The sequence below is a fragment of the Juglans regia genome, unplaced genomic scaffold (genome assembly GCF_001411555.2).
Source record: "Juglans regia cultivar Chandler unplaced genomic scaffold, Walnut 2.0 Scaffold_78, whole genome shotgun sequence".
Lineage (NCBI taxonomy): Eukaryota > Viridiplantae > Streptophyta > Magnoliopsida > Fagales > Juglandaceae > Juglans > Juglans regia.
Genome location: NW_023362720.1, coordinates 8,105 through 22,539, shown reverse-complemented (window position 1 = coordinate 22,539; position 14,435 = coordinate 8,105). Strand labels below are relative to the sequence as shown.

At 37.0% G+C, this 14,435-nt stretch overlaps 1 protein-coding gene across 3 annotated transcripts; it reads right to left on the bottom strand.

The window, feature by feature from the left end:
* Window positions 1-9,483: 9,483 nt before the first annotated feature.
* LOC108981570 (receptor-like protein 15) lies at window positions 9,484-13,898 on the bottom strand. 3 transcript variants are annotated; one of them, XM_018952794.2, is made up of 6 exons: window positions 13,517-13,898; window positions 13,288-13,437; window positions 12,792-12,941; window positions 12,202-12,354; window positions 11,920-12,069; window positions 9,484-11,835 (listed from the first exon to the last, which is right to left on the bottom strand). In XM_018952794.2, exons 1-6 carry the CDS (start codon window positions 13,860-13,862, stop codon window positions 9,599-9,601), a joined length of 3,186 nt encoding a protein of 1,061 aa, XP_018808339.1. In that variant the 5' UTR covers window positions 13,863-13,898; the 3' UTR covers window positions 9,484-9,598. The 3 variants fall into 3 exon arrangements, with proteins under 3 accessions (XP_018808339.1, XP_018808344.1, XP_035543120.1); XM_018952799.2 differs by lacking the exons at window positions 12,792-12,941; window positions 13,517-13,898 and adding an exon at window positions 12,460-12,775 and having other exon boundaries at window positions 13,272-13,326; XM_035687227.1 differs by lacking the exons at window positions 12,792-12,941; window positions 13,288-13,437; window positions 13,517-13,898 and adding an exon at window positions 12,460-12,779.
* Window positions 13,899-14,435: the final 537 nt, after the last annotated feature.

The following is a 14,435-nucleotide window of genomic DNA, read 5'->3' as shown; positions in this document are numbered from 1 at the left end:
TGACAGAAAAAATTTCCGGCGAATTTTACTCACCAGAAAATATTTTTCACAAAATAAAAAAAAATTGCACAAAAACAAAATTCATAAATTACTTGAACTTCCCAACTCACACTCAAAAAGGTCATTATGATCCAACAACACATGCAGTACCACTTCTATTGAGAAGAATGAAAATCGAATAAAATGTCACAATTTATAGATTGAGTCTCACAATCTCTAAACCCAGAACACAAAAATTAAAAAAAAAAAGTAACAGCAGCAAGAAATCCACCAGTGTATAGAAATTTCACAGCCAAATGAAATGAAGATACTCAGCTTAAAGTAGACTCACAAGTTCTTTTTGCTGTCCAATACCCACTGAGGTACTTCCACATTTAATGAGTTGTTGGTTAAGAACCTACATCCACAAAATACATGTCATCTCATTTCTTGCCAAGTGAATAGTCATTGTTGCAGAGGAAAAAGAAAATGGACATGCGTTGTGTGACTTGTATGCGATAGTCTCTGTTCAAAAGCAAGTGCATAAATAGCATACTGCAGGAAATTAAATAGGATGTCAGCGTAGACATAGAAAAAGAACTTCATAAGTAAAAACATCTCGAGAAGTATTCTCATTTTAAGCAACTTACAATCCTTTCAAAGCTTTCAACTCACCAATGTAATCTGGGATTGGACCAGTGATTAAGCAATTTCTAAGCCACCTGAGGGCACAACACAAGAGTAGGAGCTTAAAAAATAAACCACAAAGTTGTTCATAATACGATTAATCGTTGTCGAAAACAAAGTACATATATAGAACTTACAAATATTTCAATTTTGCAAATCAGGGAATCCAATAGTTGATCCTTGCAAATCAGATATCCTCCTGAAAAACATGACAGATCAGTAAAAATAATTGTACCATCTTCTACATTTCTCAATTCTAATCAATTTCCAGTAAAGGAACATGTAGTACTCACAGTTCAGTTAAGTTTGTCAAACGGGATAAGTTAGAAGCGATAGGGCCCTCCATGGACGTGCCTTGCATATCACTGCAAACAGAGTCCTTAGATAATAAAAAAAGATAAAAAAAAATTCAAATTCATATATCAAAGAGGGTAATGATGACAGATAAAAGGAATGAAGTACAATACTCAAGAGTCTGTCAAGTTCCGTCCAATTCCCAATAAAATCAGGTATTTTCCCTGATATTCTGCTCCCATCTATCCTACTGCAGAGAGTAGCTTAAGTTTTAAGAATCTCTTAATTCTAAAAGCTATATCTCCATATAGTAATGTCAAATAGCATCACTTACAAATCCACCAAGTTCTTCAAGTAATCAAATGTTTCTGGCATTGTGCCGTTAAAGTCGTTTGCAGAAAGAATGCTGCAAGATACTGAAATATTCAGTCACTCATTTACTTGAAGCAATATGGCAAAAAGTGTTGGTGCAATACGAAGTGTGGTGCCAATATTTAGCATGGATACGAGTTCTTAGCCCCATTTACCTATCCAAAAGAATTGAGTCATAATTATCAAAGGATTATAATTTTAACAAAAACTCTACTTGCACCCGGGGTTGGGAACCTTCCGCGTACCATCCCTCCACATGTACAATAATGAAACGGTGCGTTGAAACACCCCACAGATGAAACACGAAACACCTCCATGAAAAAGAGAATACGGTGAGAGAAGGCTAACTTGAGGGAGGGACCGAGACATAGAGAAAGAGAGTGAGATTTTTACCAAGAGAACAACCGAGAAGGGTGGAGATACCCCGTGATGGTGGCTCTCAAGGAGGCACGAGCTCTGTATAGTGGGGGGAAAGGTTAGGTTTCGTGATATTGACCAACGATGGAGAGAAGAGGAGGAGAGATGGCAGTTTGGGGGTCTTACCGAGAGGGGCAAAGAGCTAGTGGTTAGAGCTGAAGTCGTCGGGGATAGAGACTGCGGGATGGAGGATGTGCGGCGGCACAGCACGCCATGGAGCTGCCGAGAGGGTGGTGGAGGACTGGGCTTCCGTGGTGGTTGGCAGAATGCTCTGTTTCGGAGTAGAAAACCAGAGTATGTCTCAGTCGACTGCGGCGTGGAGTAACGGCGTGAGGTGGAGGCCCTAGGCAGTGGCTAGTGGTTCTTGGTGCAGGGTGGTAACGGCAAGGAGGAGCTTGGGCAGTACTAGGTGGTCTTGTCCCGTTCTCCTCCAACGAAGGTTGACGTGTGCGTGGGGCAGCTTCTCATTTGAGGACATGGAGGACTTGGGCCGTGGGGGGCTGGGCAGTGGACGAAGTGAAGGGCTGGGCGTGGCTGCTGCGGTGTGGAGGCTCGGAAGCTGGTGGTGAAAAGCTATGGCGCACGGTGGGGCTTATAAAGAAATCCTTGAATCAAGTTGAAGATCAATCAAGTTGAGCATCAGGCATGAAGCACGGCAGTTAGAAAATCACAAAGGATTTATGACTCTGTTTGACTCTATAACCAACATAAATTTCAGCTACAATTTTAGTCTTCTTACTTTGAATAGAACCTGTATACTTATTCGTGTATCAATTAGTGTGTGAATATACAATTGTTTTGTGAGCAACAAAGATTCTGTCCATATTCAATCTTCATCAAGGTTTTGGGCTCACGGTGTGGCTATTTCACAAGGGTGGTGCAGTGGCTTCATCGTTGGGTTGGCAAATGAGGGAGGACCATGTTGGTGAAATACACAATAATATAATAAAAATTACAATGTAATTAAAATTAAAACGAAGCCAGTTTGGACTGAGACACGGAAATATCGCTCTCTTTAAGGAGATTCAAGCCCTCTGCGGTATACAAAGTCTCAAATTAACCGGTGCAGCAGAAATCTTCTTGACTTGACTCCTCCAGGATACAACAGCCCAACTGATCGTCGTATAACCCGAACCAACTCTGCACAAGCGGTTGAGCCCAAAGCTCCTCTCAAAGAACACCTTTCTTTTATCTAGAAAATCTCTCAAAAATATATACTCACCAAGTATATTTTTGTTTATCACACTTTTTGTCAAATATTCCACACCACCTCCCTTACGAAAGACTACCTATATATATATATACATAAATAGACCATAAACGTCCCAGGAGGTTAAAAGACTAACGGGCAAAAAACAACAAAAATAAAACACAAGCAGCCCACCAACGTCAATAATAAAGATACCAAACGGCAACTGAAATTAAAAGAAATAAAACCTTCAGAACGTTAATGAAATTAATCTTCAAACGTCTAAGGCATAAAACCACTTGAAATAAAAAAAACGGTTTTGAACACTTAAAGACCAAAACTCTCCCCAACGGCAATTTAATGACCAGCCCCCATTAAACATAACGTAAAAGACCAAAAGGAAAAGTCAAGCAACAGTAAGAAATAAATATATATTATTGAAAAATACTAACATTCCCCCACTATTTTTTAAAAATAATATAAATAATAATATGAGAGAGATACTTCCAGATGAAGAAGAATTATTATGCATCATGAAGGTGTGCTCTGCATTGAACCCTCACTTAGTGAAATAACAACCTTTACTCCAGAGTCAGTAGTTGTCTCAGACTTGAACTATGACTGCTTAGGGGAAATAAAGAATTATTACTCACACATAAAAATCCAGGTGTTGACATAAGCTTTATTAGCCAGCACATTACGGCCTTGTGCTCATCCCAGTTTCATGAGTGTATTAGAGAATAACCCCAAATCTCATAGAGAGCGGCCCCACTCTCACACTCACATAGGTTAAATTTGTCGAGGGTGTTCCTGTAATTCTTACACCCTACTCATAAGAGCTACAGAATTTCATTAAGAGTTTCTTTCAAAAACTCATCCTCCACAACATTACAGGATAAATGCACTCACATCATAGGAATGAGAAATAAAAATAATAGTGCATTTCTTACGACCATCATATGATTCGTTTTTCTCATTGAACCCAGTTCTCAGGATCTCTGGTCCCCGGATTGGGTATCCTCATACATGGCTCTTGAATTATGGGTTTTAATCTCATTCCCCTCGATGTATTCCAGATCTTTTCTTATCAAAACTTTGTTTAGTGGATCCACATTAATAACACCATCAATAAGAAAAAATCTCACAGTACTGTATTTTTCTTCTAAATGATATGGATTTACCATTATAATAACAGTTTTGTACTCTATCAATTATAGTAGTACTATCACAATAAATTAATTGATTTTTTTACAAGGAAATAAATCTCTCAACAAATTTGCTTCTCTATTATAGCCAAAGCAATTCAACTCCATATATAGTTGACTTGGCAATTATACGTCAGCTCAAAGCAATAATAAAATATGCATCCAAAATCACCTTAGGATAACTATATTAAAGTCTGGACGTTAAAAAGGCTTACGGTTATGATACTAACGCCAAAATCAATACCAAACGTTTCTTGAACGAACCAAATGGCAACTAATAAAAAAGACGCATCTCATGTAATACTGGAAAAGTTTTCCGTAAATGTATATCAGTTATCAAGGAGTTAACCAATTACGACTTTATCCCAAAAACTCAAAGAATTGATGGAAGAAAGAAAACGTTAGAGCCAAGTGTTTAAAAAAATATTATTTTCTAAAAACTTGACCCCCACTAATTTTGGATTTTAAAAATAAATTTTCTTTTCATAAAAAAATACACCTTACTCAAAAATCACTTTAATCCAAAATGAAGAAAAATAAACTTCTATTTTTTATTCTAAATCTGAGAAGTACAAAAGCAAGTGTGCCAAAAAAAAAATGCACATAAAAGAAACATACTATGCTTTATTCTCAATATTCAATTTAAACATCCCATCACAAGCATAGCCCTTGCCCACAAAAACTCCATTTTTTGTAATAACGTACTGATCAGATTCCATAGTTTGTTTGAAGCCCGCTTTGTTGAGTAAAAAACTCGACATCAAATTCTTCCTCATAGACGATGTATAGAGAACATCTTTTAGCATCAATATAAGTCCAAAGGTGAATTTCAACTCAACCTCACCACTCCCAAGAAATTCGGTTTTACTTGAATCACCAAGCATTATAGTCTTTTCTTCAAAGGGAGTAAATTTTTTGAACCAATCTTTATCATAGCAGACATGCCTATTGGCACCAGAATCTGTCCACCACCCTTCAACAAATTGAACCATGTTAATGTCTGTGACCATTGCTACAAACAGCTCCTCAGTTACATTAACTTGAGGATCATTATCTCGCTTTCGAAACTTACAAATTCGAGCAAAGTGCCCAAATTTGCCACAGACAAAACATGCTTGATTTTGTGAAGGGGGTCCTTAGTTCTTATCATTTTGGTTTTGAAAACCTTTTTTGTGAGGTCTACTAAATTTTTTGAAATCTTTTCTTTGCGGCTTCAAAAAACTATTTCTTGAATTTTGACCTTTGGGCAAACTACCATTTTCAGAAATTAAATTTACCTTTGTCATGGTATCCTCATTACCATTTTGAAATACCAAATTATCTTGGCCTCTTGCTTCCTCCTCTACACGAATACGTGTGATTAATGTCCCCAAAGAGGTCTCCTTTTGTTTATGGTGCATCGACTTTTGAAACTCTCTCCACGAAGGTGGTAATTTGTCGATGATGTCACAAACAATTAGATTATCTCCAATCTTGATACCTTCGGATCGAACTTCAGCTACAACCATTTGAAAATCTTGTGCTTGCTCAGCAACGGATTTTCCATCTATCATTTGATATCGAAAGAAGCGACTTGCTGCATATTTCTTCGCTCCGGCTTCTTCCGTATCGTATTTACTCTGTAAAGCTTTCCAAATTTTCTTCACAGATGTGTAAGTAGTATTGTAGTAATCATAAAATTGATCAGCAAGACAATTTAAAAGATAGCATCGACATTTATACTCATCTTTGGTATATTTTGAATCTTTTCTTCATGAACTTTCACTTGTGCTTCAGTCATGTTCTCGGTAGTAATCTTGCTAGGATTCTTTGCAGTGAGAATATAGGAGACGTTGAGAAGGCTTAGATAGAAGAGCACCTTGCACTTCCATCTCCTGAAAGAAGCTCCTTTGAACCGGAAGGGTTTGTTAAGATCTCCAATGCTTTTCGTGGATTTTTCAGTCGTAGGCTCCATGGTTGAATTCTCCTTAAAAATTGTTGGTGAAATACACAATAATATAATAAAAATTACAATGTAATTAAAATTAAAACGAAGTCAGTTTGGACTGAGGCACGAAAATATCGCTCTCTTTAAGGAGATTCAAGCCCTCTGTGGTGTACAAAGTCTCAAATTAACCGGTGCAGCAGAAATCTTCTTGACTTGACTCCTCCAGGATACAACAGCCCAACTGATCGTCGTATGGCCCGAACCAACTCTGCACAAGCGGTTGAGCCCAAAGCTCCTCTCAAAGAACACCTTTCTTTTATCTAGAAAATCTCTCAAAAATATATACTCACCAAGTATATTTTTGTTTATCACACTTTTTGTCAAATATTCCACACCACCTCCCTTACGAAAGACTACCTATATATATATATACATAAATAGACCATAAACGTCCCAGGAGGTTAAAAGACTAACGGGCAAAAAACAACAAAAATAAAACACAAGCAGCCCACCAACGTCAATAATAAAGATACCAAACGGCAACTGAAATTAAAAGAAATAAAACCTTCAGAACGTTAATGAAATTAATCTTCAAACGTCTAAGGCATAAAACCACTTGAAATAAAAAAAACGGTTTTGAACACTTAAAGACCAAAACTCTCCCCAACGGCAATTTAATGACCAGCCCCCATTAAACATAACGTAAAAGACCAAAAGGAAAAGTCAAGCAACAGTAAGAAATATATATATATTATTAAAAAATACTAACAGACCATGCGGTTGTGGTTGCTGGGCAGGGAGAATGAGACGGCGTGGGAGAGTGCTCGTCGTCAAGCTTGTAGACGGCACCAGATGAGGCGTAAGTAAAGAATTATGAGGCGTAATGATGCCAATATCCTCCCCTTCAATTCCATTCTCAACCAACTTCTCTGTGATCTATATAATGAGCATGGTGAGGAACCAAACTACAAACAGATGAGGCATATCACCTGGACAAGAGGAGGTAGGTGATAATGATCACCAACAAGGACAAATGTCGAAGCAAACATCAAGGGTCCCAGTGATACCTAATACGAAAAAGACTCATGAATCAATCAGAAAGTTCAACATAATCTATTCATCAATAAGTCTGCTTAAACAGCAACACCACACCTAATTAAGTTACAAACACTAAAAACAGTCTCAAATCTGCATAACAATAAACTAGGTAGTTAACAAACAAGTTTTGTCTTCAACTAAATGTAAGATGGATAACCACCTGAAATGCAAGATGGCTCGGAAGGAGCACGGCAGCGCTAGGGAGAGCGCCCACAGTCATGGGTTGCGAACAGAGCTATATTTTCACCTCAAAATGTATTTTGTCATTCCTCAACATAATAAAATTCTTTGTAGCTCTATGGACATTGATACATTATCGAGCCACATTAATTTTGTGTTGTGTGATATTCGATTGTTTGTTTGCTTTACTTTTTTGTCATCGTTTTCACAATATGAACTCATGTTTTGTTAAAGGACGTTATAATATAATTTAATGAATTCTACAACAAACTATCTTTTAAATTTATAAAGGAGGTTTAAGTTTTTAATTATAAAATTTTTATATCCTAAGAAGAGAATGAAAAGTTTTAAAAAGTTCAGAAATCCCCCGTCTCATTTTCTAAAATTATTTTTTTGAAGCCTACACCACAAGTATGGGATATATCTGCCAGGACGTCTAGAAGGAGCTTGTTTCCTCACATGTTAGACTAGTTGTACTTTGCAATACCCGCAGCAATTTTATTCACCAACTAATAGAGTGTTCCTTATCTTTCCTTCCACTCAACCATTTTGGTGGTCTGTCTCCTTGCGCTAGCGGTACCCTTACAATTTACAACTTCAAAATATCAAAGAAGTAGCTTTGCATCAGAGAACATATAAGTATCAAATCACAAACTTAATTCTCAATTCTTTATTCAGATCAAATAAAGAATAATGGCCTTCACTTTCTTGAAATATTCGTCTCTGTAGATGGAAATTTGTTGGGTTCGAATTCTCAACAAATTTCTTGTTGGAGAGCTTGCTTGTCCCTGTTCATCAAAATTGCTCTAACGTCTCAAAGGTTCAAATCCCTTCATGTGAGGATGCATGGTGTAAAATAAACATAAATGAAATGATTACATCTACCCATTGTTCTAAACTGGATGTGTATTTAGAGAGCAAACTTGGATTCTTCACTTATACTCTGTTTTTCACTTGCGACAATTCTTTCATCCGAATCCAAGATTTCTATCCAACATGATCTTAAAATTACATTTGTGAATTCCATGAAGCTAACTATGCAGTGTGAAGTTTCACTTTACACCCACCAATAAAAAGTCAACACGTAAGCGGTCTATGTAATTAACGGTAGAAGCAACTTGAGTCGAAACTGTCTCCCCCTAGTCACTCTCTCTCTCTATCTGCTGAAGCCCATCTCTCTCCCTTTCTCCCTCCTCCGCTCTCTCTTTTTTACCCCCCCTCAGTTTCTCTCTCTCTTTCTCTCTCTCTCTCTCTCTCTCTCTCTCTCTCTCCCCTATAGACAGATTTGAGATGGGGAAAGGCCCTTTCTAATTGTTGGGCTCGATTTGGAGATCATAAGAAGCTAATACAGCTCACAGTTGATGAAGATGTAGTGATGCTAATGGATCTCAGCAGTAGATTGGCAAAGTGGAGGCATCAAGGGCAAGAACTGCTACATGTTGATAAAGATCTGGATGGTGTGTTAATAGCTCACAGTTGATGAAGATGTAGTGATGCTAATGGATCTCAGCAGTAGATTGGCAAAGTGGAGGCATCAAGGGCAAGAACTGCTACATGTTGATAAAGATCTAGATGGTGTGTTAATAGCTTGAGTCATAAATTATCTTTGATTTGGATAGTAGAGTTTTTGAAGGAATAGACCCCCAGTTTATGAGAAGTTGTTCTTTGAGTTCCAAACCCAGTTTTTACCTCTTGTAGAGAGATGACCAAGTTGTAAAATGATATGCATCATTCTGTTGTTCAATGAGCACCAGTAACTTGCAAGAATGTGATAGCGTTGATATTGCCGGGACAGAGAGCTCAACACTATCTTGAGGGGGGAGAGAGAGAGAGAGAGAGAAAGTAAACATTAGCGGTCACAAAAAAAAACCACTGAAGTTTGACTTTATTAGTTCTTTTGGAATTAATGGCATTTTGCTAAGTTGAGCTTCGATACTTGGATAAGAAATAGTTGATTGTTTTCTTGAGCTTTTGTGAATTGAAATTAGTAGAAAAGAAATCACCAAATTAACTCGTACGTAACGCAATATCTATGGTTCAAGCATCATGCTTGATTGGAATTTGAGGAAGCCTGTTTGGTCATTAATTGCACGCAGATCTTTTAATCCAGTACCCATATTTTTCATCTAGAGTTACGTTGCGAAGGGAGAACTAATTACAAGTCTCATATATGTTATTAAGATCTCAAACTTGTGATTGAAGAAAAGAAAAACAGAAGACATACAAAATAGCAAACATCAAAACACAAAGCTACACAATTCTAAACCTAGATAGCTTACAAGTGCTTGTCACAATAAAATAGTAGCAAGTAGAGATGCACACTTCAACGAAGTTAAACCATGCCCGTCGCCAGTGCAAATTTATGTAGAGAATGGCAACAATTGCAAGCAACATTATCACATAAGACACCGCAAAGCTGACGTAGAAGACTTCCAAGTCTATAAAACCACAAGCTTCATCTCCCTCATTATCAGTTGGAATGGTAGATGATGGTTCAGTTTTAGTGCAAGCCTTAGGTAGTGGAGGTCCACACAGGAGAGGATTTCCCTCGTAACTGCTTTCATCAAAGGTACCGAACTGAGCTTTTCTTTCTGGTGTTGTACCCCTTAAGTTATTGTGTGCCACTTTGAAGACAGCTAGAGAGTTCAACTCTACCAATTGAGGGGGGATAATACCATCCAAGTTGTTATGTGATAGATCCAAGCTCTCAATTTGCTTGAGTTTCGAGAATTCAGTGGGGATTGATCCCGTTAAATTGTTGAACGACAGGTTCAACGCATGGATGTTGCTCAAATCTCCAAGCTCGGTTGGAATTTCTCCTTCTAGTTTGTTGCATGAAAGGTCAATCCCAGACATGTAGTTGAGGATGTCACCTTTGTAGGAGAGACTATTATTCTTTGTTGAGAACTCCACTTCTTGTAGTGCATCCACTACGGAGAACGCATAATCTTCATCACGACTATTAAGGAGTACTCCGTTCATTATCATTGCCGAATGCAAGAATGACAACATGTCGGACATTTCAAAATAGCTTTGGAAAAATCTTGATACCTCAGATTTTTGGTAGGTTGGTTCATGAGTAAAGTTACTAAAGCAATGAGGTATTTGACCAGAAAAACTATTGTGGGAAAGATCCAACAAGCTTAATTTTTCTAAAAGGCATAATTGAAGTGGGATTTTTCCATGTAAATAATTTTCTTTCAAGAGGAGAATGCTCAAACTTGACAGGTTGCCAATCCAATCTGGAATGTTGCCAATAAGGTAGTTATCTCTAAGATTTAGAGTGACTAAAGTAGAGCAACCCTTGAATCCACTGGTAATTGGACCGGTTAACCTATTTTTATTCAAATGAACATGTATGATGTCGGACCAGTTGGAGCAAGAGGGTATAGAGCCAGATAGATTGTTATGGGACAGGTCAAAAAATGAAAGGTATTTCAAGTTACATAACTCAACTGGAATGGGACCTTCAAGCTGGTTTTTTGCGAGAGCAATTTCTGTCAATGAAGGCATGCTCCCCATCCATCTTGGAAGCGTCCCAGACAAATTGTTATTACTGAAATCAATTGCTTCCAAGGCCATAAAATTAGATATGGTATATGGGATCTCTCCAGAAAAGTGGTTGTTGTCCAAAAACAAAAAACGTAGTAATGTTAGATTGAAATTGGTAGGAATTAGTTGGCCACTCAAATGATTTTTGGACAATTTAAGGTAGTATAAAGAGGAGCAACTTTTTATCAAATTCTCTGGTATTGTTCCTGAAAAATTATTGCTCGACATTTCTAAAATTTTTAGGGAGGTCAAATTACCATAAGAAGAAGGAATAACACCTTCAAAGTGATTTTTAGAAATATTTAAAAACTCTAGATTCGGAAAAATTAAACCAAAGTTTGTTGGAATTGGACCTTGAATATGATTAAATGAAATATCTAAAAGAGAGAGGTTGGGCATATGATGACTGGGCAGCTGCAAAGTGCCTGTAAAAGAATTATTTCTCAAATTAAGAACCTCCAACCTTGTATTGTTTTCTAGCAACCATGTGGGGAACTGTCCTGCCAAGTTGTTGTGAGGGAGTTGTAGTACTTGCAAGTCGAACTGATAATGAAGGAATCTCAGAGTTATTCTACCAGACTTGTTAGATAAGCACCTTGAACAACTGAAAGCCTTTAATTGGAAGCCAGGAACCCATCTTTGAGACAGATCAGTTTCATCAACTACTTTGTTGCCATCACTAAATATGACCTCAAGCTTTGAGAGATTAAAAAATGAGGAGAATGTGATTGGGCTGAAGTAGTTATCTGATAAATCAAGGTACTCAAGTGACTTCAAACTAGGTAGAGGGGAGAGATCAACGCTTCCATTGAAGCGATTTGAAGAGATATCAAATATTCGAAGTTGTGTCATGTTTGCCAAACATGAAGGCAGTATCCCTTCAAAATCATTAGAGCTGAGATCTAACTCTCGTAGATTCATAAGCTCACACAAGCCTACAAAATGAAATGAGTAATAATTAAGTTCTACCATTAAGAGATTTTTGCTAAGGAATATTTTGCGAAAATAAGGCTTTTTACCTTGAACAATGGGCAAACTTCCATTGAGTCCACAATTTGGTATTGTCAATACATTAAGGGAAGTCATAACTCCAACTTTACTGAGGAAGCTTTTGTCAATGTAGGAACCATCCAAATACAACTCCCGTAGGTTCTTTAGTCTTCTCAGCTCTAAAACGGCAAGGAGTGTTTTAGTTATGAGAAATAATTTTCATGTATACGAAAATTATTAAAATGTGTTAAATAGGACATAGCATATCAAATGGATGTCTATTAGTCGATCTAACCTTAGAGACTAATTACCTGAGATTGGTCCATCTAATTGGATATTGTCTCTCAAATATAGCTTCTTGAGTGATAAGAACTGACCAAGGGATGACAGGAAGCTTTCATTGAAGTAATTCCCAGTGAAGTCAAGCACCTCTAGCTTGCTCAATCCGGATAATCTTTCAAAACCTACAATTTAGACAATTATAAACTGATTTATATTGCATAATTCAAAAAATAAAAAAGAAAGAAATATTTAAACGGAAAATGAAAAACAGAACAATATAAACTAACCATCCAGATATTGCATTATAACTCAAATGGAGGTACTTAAGCTCTTGAAAGGGAAGAAACAGAGAGGCATTCAGATTAAGATACCAAACTTTATCACTATTGTAAGAGACGTTCACATAGCTAAGATGAAGCTCTTAATGTTGTCACACACAACACGTTGCCAATCGTAGCAATTACTCTCTTCGTGAATCGTAGCAAACTCCATTCACGTTTTCTGTTTTACTCCCAGTACTCTCAGGTGTCTAATTAAGCGAAGAATTTAAAATGTGTTAATAGGACATAGCATATCAATTGGATGTATATTAGTCGATCTAACCTTAGAGACTAATTACCTGAGATTGGTCGCTGTATGTGGTTGTAACTCAAATATAGTTCCTTGAGCGATAAGAACTGACCAAGGGATGACAGGAAGCTTTCATTGATGTAATTCCCACTGAAGTCAAGCACCTCTAGCTTGCTCAATCCGGATAATCTTTCAAAACCTATAATTTAGACAATTATATTGCATAATTCAAAAAACAATATTACTCTGTTATGATATAAACAAACCTTCATTTGGAGCCCATCCAGATATGTGAGTTCCAATATTTTAAGGGTTCATACAAGGGGTTCAAGGAAGGTTTGAGTCGCAAGAAAGCTACTCACTCTTCCCTCAAACAAGCGCAACTACCATGAAAAGAAGATTATTGAAACAAGGCCCACAACAGTAGCCACCACCCAAAAATTCCAAACTCCATTCACGTTTTCTGTTTTACTCTCAGTATTAAAATGTGTTCACTAGGATATAGCATGGAGTATCAAATGGATGTAACCTTAGAGACTAATTACCTGAGATTGGTCGCTGTATGTGGTTGTAACTCAAATATAGTTCCTTGAGCGATAAGAACTGACCAAGCGATGACAGGAAGCTTTCATTGAAGTAATTCCTAGAGTAGTCAAGCACCTCTAGCTTGTTCAATCCGGATAATCTTTCAAAACCTACAATTTAGACAATTATAAACTGATTTCTATTGCATAATTCAAAAAAAAATATTACTCTGTTATGATATAAACATACCAAATATATAATTCCCACTCAAATCGAGGTACTTAAGCTCTTGAAAGGGAATAAACAGAGAGGCATTCAGATACCAAACTTCCTGATCCCAGGCCCTCACATAGCTAAGATGAAGCTTGATTACACGCCCTGTAGTGTTGTCACACAAAACACTTTTCCAATCGCAGCAATTTCTCCCTTCCTGAGATGAGTTCCAAGATGTGAAGAAATCATCATACAAGGAGTTCACGAGAGAAGCTTTGAGCCGCAAGAGAGCTTCTCTCTCCTCCCTCAAACAAGCATGAATAGAAGATAATTGAAACAAGGCCGCCAACATTAGCCACCACCCAAATATTCCAAACTCCATTTCACGTTTAGGTGTCTAAGCGAAGTTATTCTTAAAGAGTTTATATAGACACCTCAACATTGACCGATGACTTAGAAATTTATATGCGTTATAGATTAAATTATTTCAAGCAAAAATGATAAATTTGGGAAGACCTTGACTGATGACTCAATTATAGGGTGTAGACTGATCATGAGTACTCAATATCACGAGGTTCTATTCAATTTCTCAATCTCCCAACTTTTCAATTGTCTTTACCTTCTTTATTTTTTAGTCTTTGAGTGCTTATTAACTGTTTTCATCCAAGGATAGCGTCTGCCTCTTTTTTTTTTTTTTTATGAAAAATAAAACGTCTTTTGACTGTTGTAGGTTTCTATTTTTTCTCATAATTTCCTGGCAGCCTCTTCAAGTCTTTTACTTTTTTAGCCTTGATTTTTGTTCTCCAATTGAGGTTGGTCGCCTGGAGAGCTAAAGCCTCGTTTGCAAGACTGGCTTCGTTTGGAAATAAACATTACAATTTTGAAAAATATATTATTTTGAAAATAAATATTATTATTTTGAAAATCTCTCATTTAATCATTAAAAGTTTCTTAA

Coding starts and splice junctions, on each gene's coding strand:
- LOC108981570 (XM_018952794.2), bottom strand. CDS start 13,862: ATGGAGTTTGGAATATTTGGGTGGTGGCTAATGTTGGCGGCCTTGTTT. Junction 13,438..13,516: donor GAGTGGGAATTATATATTTG/GTATGTTTATAT, acceptor TCTAAATTGTAG/GTTTTGAAAGATTATCCGGA. Junction 12,070..12,201: donor ATTAGATGGACCAATCTCAG/GTAATTAGTCTC, acceptor TTGCCGTTTTAG/AGCTGAGAAGACTAAAGAAC.